At 37.6% G+C, this 17,093-nt stretch overlaps 1 protein-coding gene across 1 annotated transcript in view; it reads right to left on the minus strand.

Annotated features, from left to right (window-relative positions):
- The window catches only part of LOC136866260 (serine/arginine repetitive matrix protein 2), a 519,326-nt gene that overhangs the window by 425,020 nt on the left and 77,213 nt on the right, over positions 1–17,093 (minus strand). The window contains exon 4 of the mRNA XM_067143064.2: positions 16,448–16,525. Within this exon, the coding sequence (XP_066999165.2) occupies positions 16,448–16,525 (78 nt within the window). The remainder of the gene's footprint in view (positions 1–16,447; positions 16,526–17,093) is intronic.

Consider the following 17,093-nt stretch of genomic DNA (forward strand, 5'->3'; position numbering starts at 1 on the left):
ATATCACAGTGCGGCTCTTATTATTAATGTAGATGAAAATATAACTAATTCCTAGTAGTCAAATCTTATTAAGCCTGCTTTCCTTTGGAACAGTAACTCCTGTCATTCTTTCACAGTTTTGCGCCGGGTGTAATATGGATGATGCGTTCTTCCTTGCTCTTGCACCTGAGGAGGTGGAGGAGCGGGGGATATAGGTGTGTCAAGAACTTCCTTGCTGTCACCTATAGCTTCAACTGAGGAGGAATAAGTTGTAGGGCTATCTGTAGGTGGAGAAATTCCAATTATTTTTTCTTGATCATTCTCAAGCATTTTCAAATATACTAGAATTTGATAATATAATGGATTCTTATATTCTACAGCCTCATTAAGGTTATCATTTTTCTTTACAAGTTGGTCTAGATGAATGTACAGGTCTTCAGTCATGACTGCCACAGGTCATAAATTTACCAACATAGAACAAGACCTGACCATCATAAAAAAGTTAAAAAAGGGCAGCTTAATGAACACATATGAAGACCTGTACATTCATCTAGACCAACTTGTAAAGAAAAATGATAACCTTAATGAGGCTGTAGAATATAAGAATCCATTATATTATCAAATTCTAGTATATTTGAAAATGCTTGAGAATGATCAAGAAAAAATAATTGGAATTTCTCCACCTACAGATAGCCCTACAACTTATTCCTCCTCAGTTGAAGCTATAGGTGACAGCAAGGAAGTTCTTGACACACCTATATCCCCCGCTCCTCCACCTCCTCAGGTGCAAGAGCAAGGAAGAACGCATCATCAATATTACACCCGGCGCAAAACTGTGAAAGAATGACAGGAGTTACTGTTCCAAAGGAAAGCAGGCTTAATAAGATTTGACTACTAGGAATTAGTTATATTTTCATCTACATTAATAATAAGAGCCGCACTGTGATATCAGGATTTCTTCATTTCGATAATTACTTATAAATTGTATAATTTTTAATTTATAAATTGATCTTTTTTCATGAATTATTAAGAAAAGAATATTTATTAGGACAATTTCTCTATGGAATATTGTACAAGTGTTTCCTTGACGACTGCTTTCTATTGTAGAAATAATTTATATATTTTCTCTTGAGTTATTTGTTTGTTTTAATCTTGTCAATCTTATGTTAATTTTAAGGACACTTCCTCTAAAGCATTACTTTGTCAATTTTATATATTTTTCATCTAAACAGTGTTATGTGGCTGAAGATGTTGATAATATACGAAACATGTACCACTTTTGACCATTAAAAATTGCCTTAAGCAATCATTGTATCGACTAGGTGGAAAATAAATAAATACTTAATTGTGAATCTACGAACAGTATACCGGTGATCAAATTACAATGGAAGATTTAAAGAAAAAGGGATTTCGCCATCATGTTGGGCGCTTTTGTATCCAATGTGCTTTATTTTATTAGATTAGAGAATTAAAAAATACTTCTGGTCGATTGTTTGGCTTGATGTTATTAGGTTTTTCGAACAGTTTGACCGATCAAAGCTGCTGAACTGAAAGAAGTTTTCAGAGGAAACCAACGAAGTTTCCCCGGTAAAACTGAATGTAAAGTTGCGAGACTTTTAAGTCGCGTAACGGTAATTAATGTTTGAAGCCAGCCCCGCGGTCGAACTTGCCTGCCTCTCACACGGAGGACCCAGGTTCGATTCCCGGGCAGGTCAGGCATTTTTACCTGGATATGAGGGCTGGTTCCAGGTTAAATCATTCTACAATTACCTTTAATTGAGGCGCTATTTAATGGTGAGATGGCGACCCTGGTCTAGAGAGCCAGGAATAACGGCCGAGAGGATTCGTCACACTGACCATGCGTACCTCGTAATCTGCAGGCGTTCGGATCGAGCAGCGGTCGCTTGGTACGTGTAGTTTGGTTTGGTTTAGGGGTGTTTGTAAGATTTTAAGTATACATATATTTTTCTTTGTGATGTTTAGCCAAATTGTTCATGGTTCATTCATTCCCGGATTTTCCGTTTTCCCGTGTTATACGTTTTTTTACGGTGGTCCCTCCAAAAACGGAGAATCAAGGTTCCACTGTATTTATCCTACGTATCTTTTCTTTGCTTGCTATAGTTATGCTACTTTGTTTCTGAGAGATCCCTGTTTTGTGTATTATTCTTTTGTCATTTTGCTGCAGACTTATTTCACTGTCCTTCCATTCTCTTCATGTCTGCTTGTTATGTAATCGTTCCTACATAGAGCGAAAGGTAGTACTGATCCGATTATTCATGTGTATGATGTGTTTGTGGTTTTTGATTGGAGACCTTTTATTTCTCTCTGTCTTCGACATTTGGCTCGAGCTTATGTTCTGCACTATGGTTTAACGCTGATACAATTCATGTTCACTTTGGTGTGCAATATGAATACGTGTCATGCGGCGTGTAAGTTATTTATGTTGTGTGTTCTGACTGGGTGAGCTAGGCCTCTTTGCAGTGACCCAGGTATCTGAGGCAATTCCTTTTCTTACCTCCTTGTGTTCTTTTTTTTTTTCGCTAGTGGCTTTACGTCGCACCGACACAGATAGGTCTTATGGCGACGATGGTCCATATTTGTTTACTTTTCTGCCAGCCTTGGTTCACTGGCGTCTTCAATTTCTGGGGTTGCAGTCTCTAATGGTGATTGTTGGGAGCCATGGTTTTTGTTTTTTTTTTAACAAAAAAAGCCTTGACATTGTCTCTTTCACCTCATGATTCCAAATGGTCCTTATGAATGAAATACTTTGGATCGTGTTGTAATTGCCACTGTCTGGTAATGAATAAAAAATAATTGTATCACAGTTCATGAAACCTCTGGTGCGACGTGTATGATTCTATAAGATTCAGATTGATAAGTCAAGTCAATTTGACTATGATTGGAGTATCTTTACAAACAATGTATGTGAGTATTTGACTCCCTGTATTCTATGCCTATATTCAAACCTTTCCTCTCCAAGTTTAATAAACCTAATTCATTTAATTGACCTCAGCTCTACGTTATTGTCTCTCTGCACTGGGGACATGACTTTTACACTTTGTCCTCTACTCTAAGAGGCCTGGATTCAGCTCCTGGCAGTTTTTAGCCAGTTTCGACCAATCCAGAATAGGCAGGTGGTGTATAGGAGTCCAGAAAAGAAGATTTCCTGATCTTACCCTGGGATTACGGATCAAATGCCAGACAGCCTTAACAATTATTGTGGCGACAGCTGTGTTGCACTCCATTACTTCTTTATATTTATTAACCAATTCAATTAGTAATTCCTTTTTTAAGAGGATATATTAGAACTAAGACTCAGTTTTACTTCACCCGCCATATTTAACAAAAGCGCAACAGAGCGCGCTGTAAAACAGCATGTTCATACCTCAGCCTCCTTAATTCGCACCAGTTCGCAATGTTGGGAGAGTTAACAGTCGATTACTTAATATTTTACAGGAAAAGTTTCAAGAAACGCAAGAAACCTAACATGTTATTAAATTAACTCAGTATTAACTAACTACTTGTTAGTATATATTTAACAGGTGTTGATGAAACTGGCTCCTAGTGTATCAAGGTATATGGAATAAGAACGTCCTTGTGTACAGTTTTCTGCACTCAAAAGTGGAATGCAAAACAACTCATAAAACAAAAACTGAAACAGTCAGCTTCTACAACAAAGGCATGGAATCGAATGGTTGATCAAATGGGATGAGCGTATACAGAGTGTCTACCAAATTCAGATTTTAGAATTCCCTGACATTTCCCTGTTTCCAGACACAAAAACCACCTATTCCCCGGCACACAATGACTAAAAATAAAATCAGAAATGAAGTTTCCAGCTATGACAGCAATTTTTAGATATATTTTGAAAACACAATATCCAAACAATAAATGAGTAATTAATGTGCATATTATATTTCAGAACTTGAAGTTTTATTGAGTCTACATTCATTTTAAGATTTAAAAAATGGAATACCACTACTGCTTCAGTAAGGAATTTTTTTCAACTATAGCCACCAAAGACTGTCAAAGCTTCTATCATCACCCTCCTCTTCTTTTCTTCTAATTCTTTCAGCAACAAAGCAGCCTTTCACTTATTTTTTTGCAAGGCATCTTCATCTTCCGATGCTTGACGCTTCTCCTTTAGATTTTGAACATACAATGCATGAGCATTCCTTGCAGCATGGAGCATGTTCTTATTAATGCAGACCTTTTCAACTCCAAGCTTTGAAACATCATATATTCTTCTTTGTGGTACAAAGGAATCGTTCATTTTCATTTTCAAAAACGATACCAATTTCAAATTTACTGTTGGCAAAACAGTACAGAGCCAGAAGAGATCTAACCTCTTATCTTCTGAAGATAAAGAATTCACTACATCTTTAAAGGCATCATTCGCACAAAAAGAAAACTCCCATCATAATTCAAGATGCATTTGTTTTCAACAAAGGCACTTAAAACTAAGGTTAACAGTTTCCTGCTTAGATGTAGTGGTGGTTTGGCTACACATGGATCAAAATAAATTCTTTTGTCAGTTTATATGCCAGAGGTGACCATTCCAATAACTTCTTGCACACAGCTAGCATTCCTCTTAGACAATCTGTATGAAACACTAACATATCTCTAACATTTAATCCAAGAGTGCCTTGAAGTGCTGCTCTCACAGCATAACCTATGTCAAATTTAGATGTAGGCAGATTTTCTTAACTGTCTAAATTAATTCTGAGGATGTTTTCTGAAAACTGCAATACTCAGACTTAACAAACCTTGTCATTACATTCTTCATTGCTGGTATGAGAGATTCATACAGAAGTGGTGTAAATGGAAGGTCAGTCAACTGTTTCAGGAATGGTTCCGAACCTCCAACAAGTGATTATAAAAATGACAACTTGGTATTAAAAGCTTATCTTTAACTGAAGTTGATACTACAGTAAAACTTTGTTTATAAGTTTCCCAGGGTAAAAAAGGAAAAAAAAAAAACGTGTAAGTGTGAAAAATGCTTAAGTGAAATTGTGTAAATATGAAGCTGAGTAATATTCAAAAGTATATATGGCAATATGCCAGCTCGCTTGATAGATAATTCTGTAGACTTTTAGTCACTGGTGCTTCATAACATGGCAAACATTCTTGAACAGAGGAAGAGGAAGAGAAGACATGGAGTCGTATGTGATAAAGTTTGTTGTGGTAGCTGTTATAGGCAGAATTGTGGCTGGGGTATTGTCTACTGAATTTAATTTTCTTTGTAACTTCAATATTAGAATTTTCTTCTTTTATTACTTGAAACTAATGCCAAGAACCAGCTGAATTTGATAAAATTGGCATGCTTATTTCCTCCCATGTGACTTTTTAATGCCTGCTCCCCCCTCCATGTTGCTAAGAGAAAATTATGTTTCACGTATTACACAATATGCTGAACATTTGTCCTGAGACATGGATTTCAACCATGTTCTAAAAATATCATCAAGCAGCCACCGTTCATTACACAAAGTTTTACTTGATTTTTGATGAAGACATTGTTAGCTGAAGAAAAAAATGTAACATCGGGATATTGTGAAGATCTTTGAAATATTTTAAAAATACTTGTCAGTTCGTGAATGACTATTTAATATATGAAGTGTACCTTGAAATTTCATTAATACGTCCACGCAAAAAATGTGCGAATCACAAATGACGCATAACATTAATTCCCTTTAGCACTTGGTATTCTAAAAGTCTTAAATGTAAGGAACATTATCAAATGTATAGTTGACAAACACCAATAGGACTTCATATGCACCAGTACTTGTGAATCAAAATGTATTTCACTTAACCTCAGACACATTACTCAAGCTCTTCTAACCACAATTACGACTCTCAAAGTCAATTTCACAACACATACAAACCTACATCACAAACTCAAAATCTCCAAATCAAAGCAACTTTCGTCTTACAATGTTATGACAGTTCATTTTAAATCCTGTTCTGTATTCACAAACTACCGAGCTCGATAGCTGCAGCCACTTAAGTGCGGCCAGTATCCAGTAATCGGGAGATAGTGGGTTCGAGCCCCACTGTCGGCAGCCCTGAAGATGGTTTTCCATGGTTTCCCATTTTCACACTAGGCAAATGCCGGGACTGTACCTTAATTAAGGGCACAGCCAATTCCTAGGCCTATCCCATCGTCGCCGTAAAACATGTGTCGGTGCAACGTAAAGCAAATAGAAAAAAAATGTATTCACAAAATTACGCATGCATGATATTACAAGCTTATAGTCGTGCCTCAAAGCTTCTGCACCCTTCACATAAAAGGTTAGAAACCCATAATGGCACAGCGTGAACGAAGTCACCATATAGTATGGGGTGGCCCAATGTGGCCTGGAACATGTCACCTCGCTGTAAAGTGATGCGTGACATCATGAGCCAGACAGCAGGTACAATGATTTCCAGTTGTTGTTTTTTTCTTTCTTTTTTTTTTGTTTTTTTTTGTTTTACGACCAGACAGCATTGGGCAGTTCTTCTGATGAGCCAGGTACAATGCATTCTAGTTTGTTTGTTTGTTTTTACTATTTGTTTTACATCGCACCGACACAGGGCTTATGGCGATGATGGGATAGGAAAAAGCCTGGGAGTGGGAAGGAAGTGGCTGTGGCCTTACAGTACAGCCCCAGCATTTGCCTGGTATGAAAATGGGAAACCCTGAAAAACTATCTTTAGGGCTGCCAACGGTGGGGCTCAAACCCACTATATCCTGGATGCAAGCTCACAGCTGTGCGCCCCTAACCCCACGGCCAAAACTTTCTAGTCTGGCTTAATTCATGCTATTGCCACATCATACAGTACTACTATACCGGTAAATTTGAACAGCAAAGCCCTCATTCTGACAGTTCTTTAAAAAAGATGTTCATAAACATACAGTATATACTTCTCGAATACGTTTTTCGTTCCCTGTTAGAGTAAGGAAAGAAGGATCAAGTTCGTGGCACAGTTTCATTTCAGCAGTGCCTTTCTTCAGAACATCAATCAAAATACCCGCATTTATCACTGTACCATCATCCAATACGATACATTCATCCAGCAAGTGGTTCTTTAAAAGTGAGGCATGTCCGCAAACACCCACACCCTCCTTTCAGAGTCTGCAGGATTCATAAAATGTGTGTTCTGTGTTGATATTTTGAGTTTCTTCCACAGTGTTCCACAGCCTCCTAAATCAGAAACGGTGGCTAACACATTAATTCCTGAAAATTCTACAGCAGTGATGTTGAAAAGAAAAGGATGATTCATTCTTGTCTGTCTGTTAGGTCATCAGCCCAGAGGCTGGTTGGATCCTCAAATAGCACCACCAAAGGTTATGCGGTTATAAGGAAACCGCAAAAACAAATGGCAGCACCAAAATGAGGCGTACTAGGCAAGACGAGGAGTGAGGTAGTTTGCCATTGCTTTCCTCACTGGGTCAAAAAGTGCTATTGCAGCACAACTGACCCTATGAGCAACACCTTTCATAACACTCAGATGCACTAGTCGTGCTCTGAATGCCATTACTCAGTATCACCCATACCCCAGCAGCTTCCATATTGTAACAGCCATGGATGAGACTGCGACTTCGGTGAAAGCTACACTTTACTCTGGCCTGTGCCAAGAGATGGATACAAAAGTACTGTATCCATCAAGAAATGGCAGCAGAAAAAACACAGGCTGTTTCCATTGAGCACATAGTCCTCTAATTACTGCTACCTGAACTTTCGAATGGGGACCAAAAATTTGATCCATTCCAACATCATAAACCACCTTCTTGTGGTTAAATTTTCACTACATTTTTACACTAACTTCAGTACATTTTCAAGAATACCAGTACCATGAAAGTAAACTTTGCATACCACCTGCTTAAAGCAGTTGATGACAAAGGGAATCCAAGTTTATCCTTCCAGAAGTTGTAACCAATAGGAGATAAGGTCCTTATCATTAGTGAATGGAAATGTTTTCGCTTGTCCATGAAGTAATGTTTCCTCTACATGCCAGTGATCGCAACTGCACATGTGTGAACAGGCAGGCAAGAGTTTTCTTTGTTTTTGCATTTAAGATCGCATAGTTTTTTGTTTTAATTCCTGTGCCTTACCAATAAAATTCAGAATGTGTTCGCAATGATTTTGATTTTAATCGGTAATTATTTTACAACAAAAAATATCTACAAACACAATATTAGAAACCATCAGCATTTAAAGGAACAGTGTTCGCGCAGAACTGGTGATCAACAGAACAAAACAAGAGGAAGTCACAGCTTGGCTGCAGGGACTGTAACTTATCTGGCCAGTGACATCACAGCCACTGAATGGCAGCCACTAAGTGGAATCAAAGAAACAGGCTAGCCCTTATTATATGGTACTGCAATGCACTACATATTTACACCAGGGTTGCCTATGTCAAATTTAAATATAATACGGAGAACTCAAATTAGTATGAAGTTTTAGCGAACTTCACACGTTGCTGTTTTCAGTCGGGGTTTTTTTGTTTCTGTTTTTACATTTTAGGAGGTGGAAACTATCTCACACATCATTACACAGTGTACAAACGTTCATCCATTGGGTTGTGGAATTTTGCCTTTGTACATATTTTGTGGTGGCACCCATGTATTCCATTTAAGCGACCAGAAAAGCTGCAAATGCAATATTCCTGATCAAGCTCAATAATTTATGGATATCTACAGGTGTGGTGGTAATGCGTTTTATTATCATAATGTTTAATTTTGTACGTTTGTTGTCTCTTTTTTTATTAACGCATACCGGTACCCTAGTATGTTTTGTTTGGTGTCTCTGAAAATTGTTTAAAGTAGGCCTATGTGGGGACATAATAATAAAAATAATAATAATAATAATAATAATAATAATAATTTTATTTGTTAAGTACGTTGGCGAGTAAAACAATCGTTTTAATTGGTTAGCTTTTATCACATTTTAAACTTCTCTCCAAATATAGATAGGTATATATATAATGTTTTCATTTTCATTGTTTCACATTGACTATCAAGATGTCATCTTGTTATAAATAGAGGGCCTTTGCCTTCAAGCACAATCATTTCTTGTAGTTTATCTAATTAGTGATCTTTTTAAGTGTAAAGGGTTATGTATTGTATTTATATTGTGAATATTTCTCATATATTTGCCCTATTCTAAGATCGGCTGATGATTACGTCCAACAATGTCGAAACCGGTACCGAGTAACCAAATTAAAATGTTGTAATTCAAACTGAACATAATTATTCTGTACTGAAAAGGTGGACCTTTTGCAATTTATATTGCTTTCTGTTATGCCATTACTTAGCAAATTCATAAGATTAATATATTGCATTATGTACCTGCGCGATTATGCGAAGTGCAATGCTATTTTATCAAGTAATATATTAAAATTTGCCAGAATTGTCTCGAAATGGCTCCTAAAATCTCTACAAAAGTCACTAGTCGCTATCTTTGAAATTCTGTCACTAAATTACTAAAATAAACTTCAAATCTAGCGACTTGTCTCTAGAATCCACCAGACTGATGTGAACGAACAAGAACATAGCACCAGAGAACGAGAGATTACATTCGATATACGCTTGATGTGTATTGATTGGGTGGACCAAAACCTAACATCGTTTCTTAGTTTTAACTGTATCAATACGGATCTATACGATGAAGTTCGTAAATTGTACTATCAATATACGCGTCGCGACACAGGCCTACAGGTTTCAATAAACATTGCACATTCGCACGTATTTCTCGTATTAATAAACGTCGAACAATATTTCATTTGAAAGAGGCCAATGAGCGAAGGACTTCTGGCCACTGGCGTACAAAACTGAATGGTGGGATTTGAAAACAAATGTTGGAACTTTACCAAAAGATAAGCTAAAATCGGGAGAAATAATAGAATAATCGGAAGGCAGAAAAACTGTTGAAAATCAAGTGTCCCGCCTAAATCGGGAAAGTTGGCAGGTATGTAAATACCTACAAACTCGAGATTACAAAACTTTGGTACATAAGGGCACAGTGTTTCCTCAGAATTCATTATTCTGATATTGTTTGTCTTTTGAGAATAATTTTTACAAGTAGCTACCACACAACTAATTCTACCTCTTGGAAGAAAATGATACCAACAACACAATATAAAATAGTAAACAGAAGATCAAAATATTTAAAATTTGAGTGGTCGTTTGTAATTGCTACTGCTTGCTACAGGTTATCCTTATAGCTGTTGATGCTATCAGTTACTTCAGATTCAAGATTGTGCGTGTGTTTTATGAGTATTAACTTTTCTTTACACATTTTTCCTGGCATAAAAGACATCCTAGATTAATGCTATACAAACTGGAAAAAAAGGTATTTCTATTATGCAGATAAATATGATATGTCCATTTTATCTGACAGACGAACAAATTTCCACATTTTTCTGAATTCCCTGACATTTCCTGGTTTTCTCATGAATTATCAAATTCCCTGATATTTCCCGGGTTTGCCAGTTTTCCATATGGGTGGACACCCTGGTATTGTTGGGAGATCAGAAGAATGCACTTAGCCAGTGAGGCACGGGGCGAAGGGGTTTTCACCAGCAGAGCCAGTGACACAATGGTTACCATAGCAACTCCCCTACTACCCAGGCGACTTTATATTATCTTCCACTGGCAACTCTTCGCTCTTGTCAGTTGTAATCCAGCAAACTGCAAAGTGTGAGTCAATGTTTTCGTGTAGCAGATAAGAGCCGATCTGTCTAGGCAGAACAGGAAGTTCGTGCTTGCAGGCCACATTCCTCATTCTTGCATTCTTCTCATCTCTACACAGTATACTGTTTGATCTGGTACGTGTAAATGGCCAGGTCATATATTTCACAATACCCCTGACTTGGCAGTGATTAATTCCCGGTTTATTTAAGAGAAAGAGACGGGGAAGATCAGCCACCGAAATTACATCCTGAAGCTAGCACAGGAGCATCCTGCACGGGTACATGGGATTGAAACCGGAGTCGGTGGGAACAGAGTACCAATTTGGAGAACCAGTAGAAGGAGGTAAACGAAGGCGTCAATGTCAAGTGAAGAAATGTATAGGTGGGCCAGCGTAAGGTTGCACATGACAGCTACCCAAAATGTTGCTCACATTGCAGTGGCGCACGAAGCGATGTTGCCGCCATAACAACAGCTGATTGCATGACACGTAGGATTTTAGAAACATGAAAGAAATGTTTTTAATGTTACCGCGATGATACACGATACAAATGAAATCAGCCGACAACAATCGCACTTTCAACACACCGATTAAGTTTACAATAAAATATATCATCACACAAAGTGATACGAGATAAATCTACTATGAAGTTCTTACTATTGCGATTTTAGAGAATGAGGAAGAAATCAGCAGGCAAGAATCTCACTTTAAATACACCAATATATGTTACAATAATATACACCGGTGCTAACACAAGATTTCGAGTATCATCTATTAAATTTATGAAAATTCAGGAACGTTATTCTTCTTACCTTATTCACATTGGTAGAGGATCTATACCCACCAGAACACTGCCATCACTATCGTCGCCTTCGTTGCTGCTGCTGCTGCTGTTGTTCTCTTTGTCGTCGTCCAGGAAGATCAGTCACTGATAATGCCATCTATTGCCATCGCCGAGTTAATTAATGTTGCGACATGGCTAACTTTCTTCCTCCACAAAGCCACATCCACTAGAGCAATACTGTCTCGGAACAGTCTTTCCACTTCAGTAATTGTGAAAGATTTGTTATTTGTGCGTACGTAATGTTTCACATCACTCCATAGCAACTTAATAGGGTTAAAGTGACAGTGATACGGCGGCAACCTAACAACTTTGTGTCCCAACCTCGTGTCCTCATTCCTTTGCTACCTCGACTACGTATGTCAGTGAAACCGGTTTGTTTTGTTTCACCAGTGCATATAAGGCTAATTTAGTCATACCCATATGCACTGGGATATTTCTTGCCTGCAGCCATTTCAGTAACAGTTCTTTACGGGCGCTCGAAGTAGGAGTCTTATCCATTATTACAGAGTGGTCAGGTGCATTGTCCATAACAATGAGAGAAGGGCCTATGAGCTGTTGCAGGAGCATCTTAAACCAATCTAAAAAGCGAACATGGTCCATATCTTTGTGATAATCACCAGTTTTTTCTATCAGAATATTAGGAGACTACCTTCCACAAAACCACTGGATAAATCTGCGTGCGCTATTATTAATCTGGCGCCCTTCCCAGTCGGTTGATTACCGGAGCTTTTAGGACTGTCATCAGTCCAAGATTTATCAATGCACTCCCCAGCATTCACCCACATCTCATCCAACCATATTACCTCATGGAGATCCTTACCGACAAGTTTATTTAGAAAAATACTCCTAGCCATCACGATGTGCGACTTTTCAAGCAGCAGTTTTCTTCCGTTCAGTTTTTTATATCTGAAACCCAAGGCTCGCAGTACCAATTTTAAGAAAGTTTTCCCCCCGGAGAAAAGTTTTTCCTGTTTAAGGGAGACTAGTAATTTTGCCACGATAGGGTAATCCCTCCTGGTGTAATAATCATACACGTGTCTATGTATTGCATCAGCCTGGAAAGAATCAATTCCTGTTACAGGAGATGGCTTAAATCGTTTCTTTCCTGGAGTGCTAAGAAACAAGTCCCCACTATCAGCCCCGTTTCCGCTACTGCTAGGTAGGTTGATTTTTCCGTCAGTTCCTGGACGAGAACACCTTTCTGAATAACAGTACGCGTTAAAAGCCCTAATGTTTGACTTGTACGTTCCACGAACTTGATCTGCAGAAACAGAGGGATGACCATGCAAGCGAACGAATTCCCTCTCCTTCTCATAAAACTTGAGAGTTTTCCACACTAATTCACATGCCTGACTATTAAAGGGCACTCCTTGGCGCAAAGGATTATCACTTCGCAATTCATCATATTGTAGTTACAAAAAAAATTCAGTTATCTCACAAAAAACACCACTTTCATCAACGCGTGAATTACACATGACCATGTGCTAGCAGCGACAGATAAGCGGCAACACTTCAATACAGAAGTCAAGCCATATTGCCAACAACAACCAAATGAAAATAGTTGATCTTTATTTTGCAGCTCGCTTAAACATTACATTTTTTTTAAATGCTGATGTTTTTGTAAGTATATAAAACGTTATACGCACTATAAAAAATTAAATACGAACTAATATGTATAAAATCCATAACTGTATGACATAAAATGTAGTGAATTGGTCGTTCTGATTGACGGGTGGCGTACCAGCCCACCTATAAGAATAACACGAACTGTAGCTACAATAAGTGCAAACAACAAGTGTGTAGTTCTTGTTCAAAGGATATAACTAAGGTATAGTATGCAGATCCTGCATCTAAGGAGACGCGATTCACATCAAGTACGTGCAAAATGCATTTGCGTAGTTCATTCCCAAAATAGAAATAAGACAGTGTTGTCTAACTATGATAGTGGTATGTAGTATTCAGAATAAATTAATTCATTCATTCATTCATTAAAAAATAACCATCTATTATAATTGTCATGCTTTAGATTGCAGTAAATGAACTCTTACAGTGGTTTTCTTCCCTAATATTGAGTGACAATTATGTTACCGCTACGATTCAAGAAGCAAAACCCGTTTTTGATTGGTAGATATTTTTGTGAAAAATCGTACTTGTAGTTGTAATAAACCAGGAAAATATGACATTGCAGACAAAATAAAATATCTTGCCCCAGTTCAGTGTTAGATTCCATAGCTAATGTATTCTAAACTTAACAATACATATTTCAAAAGATAAAGTGTGTAAGTACGCATACTGAGAATAAAAATTTAATAATTTCGACAGCGGACAAAATTACTGCATTGGCAGTTCTAGGTATATAATATATTCTGGTGGTTCTAGTGTAAAAAATGTGTTAAAAAGAACAAGAATAGATTTCCATTTTTTATTTGGTTCCCCATCACTAGCAGCATTTAAAGACCTTATTCATGCAATATTCTAAACATACCGTATTTACTCGTGTATTAGACCCCCCCCCCTTGGCTTTTCGAGACGAAGAAAATGAAAAAATAAATCTTGCATGCAAGACCCCCCTCCCCAACGTAATTCACCAGAGAAAAACAATGATTCCGCTTCGAAGCGGGTACAAGTCTTATTGCAGCTCCGATGACATCGCACAAATTTGTGAATAGTTTCGTCCGTACGACCTACGCAATGAAAACGAGTCGAATCCATGCAGTACCTACATCTGTGTTTCGTGGTTAAGAAATGTCCACCTCCGTAGCGTAGGTCTACTGCAGCTCTGACAATGTCGCACAAATACTGTAGGTGAATAGGCCTAGCTTCGTGTCCGACCCGTGCATTGCAAGCATACACCAGTCATGCTATATGTCTGTGTTTTGTAGTTAATAATAATCCGCCAGCGTGATGGTTAGAACAATTAGTTGCTGTTCTCGGGAGTCTGATTTTGATTCCCGATACCGTACTGCCAGACATTCACGAATGGCAGGAAGGTTGATACGCGGTAAAACCGGTACATGTAACTCCCCTCCACTAGGGTGTCTCTAAAAAGAGCTCTACCACCTCGGGATGAGGAAACGAGTTTACTTTAGTTGGTATATCTACCTATACTTGGAGAGAAGTTTAAAATGTGATAAAAGATATCCAATTAAAACGATTGTTTTACTCTCCAACGTACCTTACAAATAATAATAATGATGATAATAATAATAATAATTTTATGTCCCCACATAGGCCTACTTTAAACAATTTTCGGAGACACCAAACAAAACAATACTAGGGTACCGGTACGCGTTAATAAAAAAAGAGACAACAAACGTACAAAATTAAACATTATGATAATAAAACGCATTACCACCACACCTGTAGATATCCATAAATGCGGTATATTTTCCTGTTATTTATTTAATATTCTTTCCTTCAAGGAACTTTTGGCATTGTCAGGGCGATAATATACCTAACCTAAACAATGTGGTCTGTCTTATCCCATGGACAGCTGTTTACGTAAATCCTGATGTGATAAATGTAGAGAACAAGCATGAAATGTACATAAAAATAAGGGTCTGTGTTTCAACAGAAGTAATTACCAAAATAATGTTTCCAGTAACTATGTATTACATTCGGTAGTACAACTCGTAACATAGTTAGGTATCAGCTGATGGTTTGGCCTGCCTTCTACAGCATGGCTCTATTCGGAAGGAGTGGCTTCTGCTACATATACACTAACTGGGAATATCAGAGACCATCTACAGAAACCATTTGGGAATAGATTCACACTGTTTAGACTCTATAGTCGGGAACAAAATTATTTTTAAAAGGTTCAAAAATATGGGACCTCGTATGCTCTCGATTGCAGTGCATGACTCAAAAAGAATGAAGCATGGCTGACGCGACTGACGAGATGGCAGTGAAGATGACGTCGCTTGAAATGCCGACACGCAGGTATCAGGGCAGGGAAGTTGACGGCGCAAGGCGATAATATTCAAATGAAAGCAGTGATTAGGTTTACTGTGCAGCAGGCCTACTGCTGAACTGACAGAGACAAATGACTGGCCATTAAGTTCTTTTGTATCAGTATTTAATTATATGATAACACGATACCCTTATCCCTTTATCTACGGGGTCGAGTATGAAGTGAGACGAATCTTCGTAGCGAGTTTTTAAGGCCGTATGCCCTTTCTAACGTCAGCCTCACCAGAGGAATTAATCAGATGTAACGAATGACATGATATGAGTAACTAAAACGGACTTTTATATGTACCGTAGGCCTAAAAGTCGTGTTCACCCTTTGTCTTTTTACATTTAGAAATACTGTCTTCTGACGAAAATAGCCAGTATAACTTAAATAATTCAAAGTTTGTTAAATAATAGTATAGAATGTTTACACACACAATTTATAGCTCTTTATAGCCTAGAAGTCATGTGTTCACTGCACAAACTTTTGAAGTTATCGCATATTGGACCCCCCTTTACTATTTTTTGCTGTAAAAGCAGGAAGAAAAGGGGTCTAATACGCGAGTAAATACGGTAATTAAGAGAATCAAAATGTCTGCTTCACACAAGATTTATGTACTTATTTCAATGGCAACATGCAAAACATCCATCACAATGACGAGACTATGACGAGACTTTAATCTATCTCAAGAGAAAAACAAAGAATAGAAAAATGTCATGGATATTGAAAAACTGGAACTTAAAATAACACAGCAGTAAGAGATGTAGTCTGAAACAATGTAGCCTGGCTGTAGGCTACTAGCATTTACAGTCATAAGAATATTCTTGCTATATACAGTAGTGTGCAAATATTCAAACATTATTTTACTGCTATTGTAACGTTCTTTCAGTGCTCTACCACGGGAATCAAGATCCCACAAGGTTGAACAAGTCGCAATAAGTGACTTCAGGAAATCACCAATACAGAGAAGATTATATATAGAGAGGTAAAAAAAATACTTACAGGCACTTTCCTACGACCACCACGCAACATCAGGGTACTGTCACTGTCACTTCCATTGTCCGAGTCACTCATAACTCTCTGAAAAGAAAAAAATGGTGCTCTAGAAAAGCTGATAAAGCAAAGACTTAAAAATTATAAGGGAACAGTACCAAAAATATTGAAATATCCACCAAAACAATTCTATCAAGCTTTCGAAAGCTGTGTTCTACTTTGATTCTGTCTATTCTATGAAAATAAATACGAGAACATGCAAAATAAAATTAGCAGTAACTACTATAGCAGGCTGTGAAGTAAGTATGCCAAATTTTTCTTCAAAGACAATAGATAACCATCTAGAAAATTCACTTTAATTACACTAGCCAACATGATTTTGCGGTAAAATAGAAAATATGTAATTATTATGAAAATCGCTGCCCTGATTCCGAAAATGATGCTATTTTTTCCTATCACGTCTAGTTTTGACGCAATTCGGTGTTTTGGTATCTGCATGAATTCGTCAGATGTAATGTTGAGAGATGTTCTCGTGCAACCTTTTTAAGAATACAACTATGTGATTTGATTTGTTATTGTTTGCATTTTATTATAGGTTTATTGCTGTCTGAATTTTCATTTTGTAGTTGGGGGTTTCCTGGTAAATTCATAACAA

Source organism: Anabrus simplex, chromosome 3, assembly GCF_040414725.1.
Source record: "Anabrus simplex isolate iqAnaSimp1 chromosome 3, ASM4041472v1, whole genome shotgun sequence".
Classification (NCBI taxonomy): domain Eukaryota; kingdom Metazoa; phylum Arthropoda; class Insecta; order Orthoptera; family Tettigoniidae; genus Anabrus; species Anabrus simplex.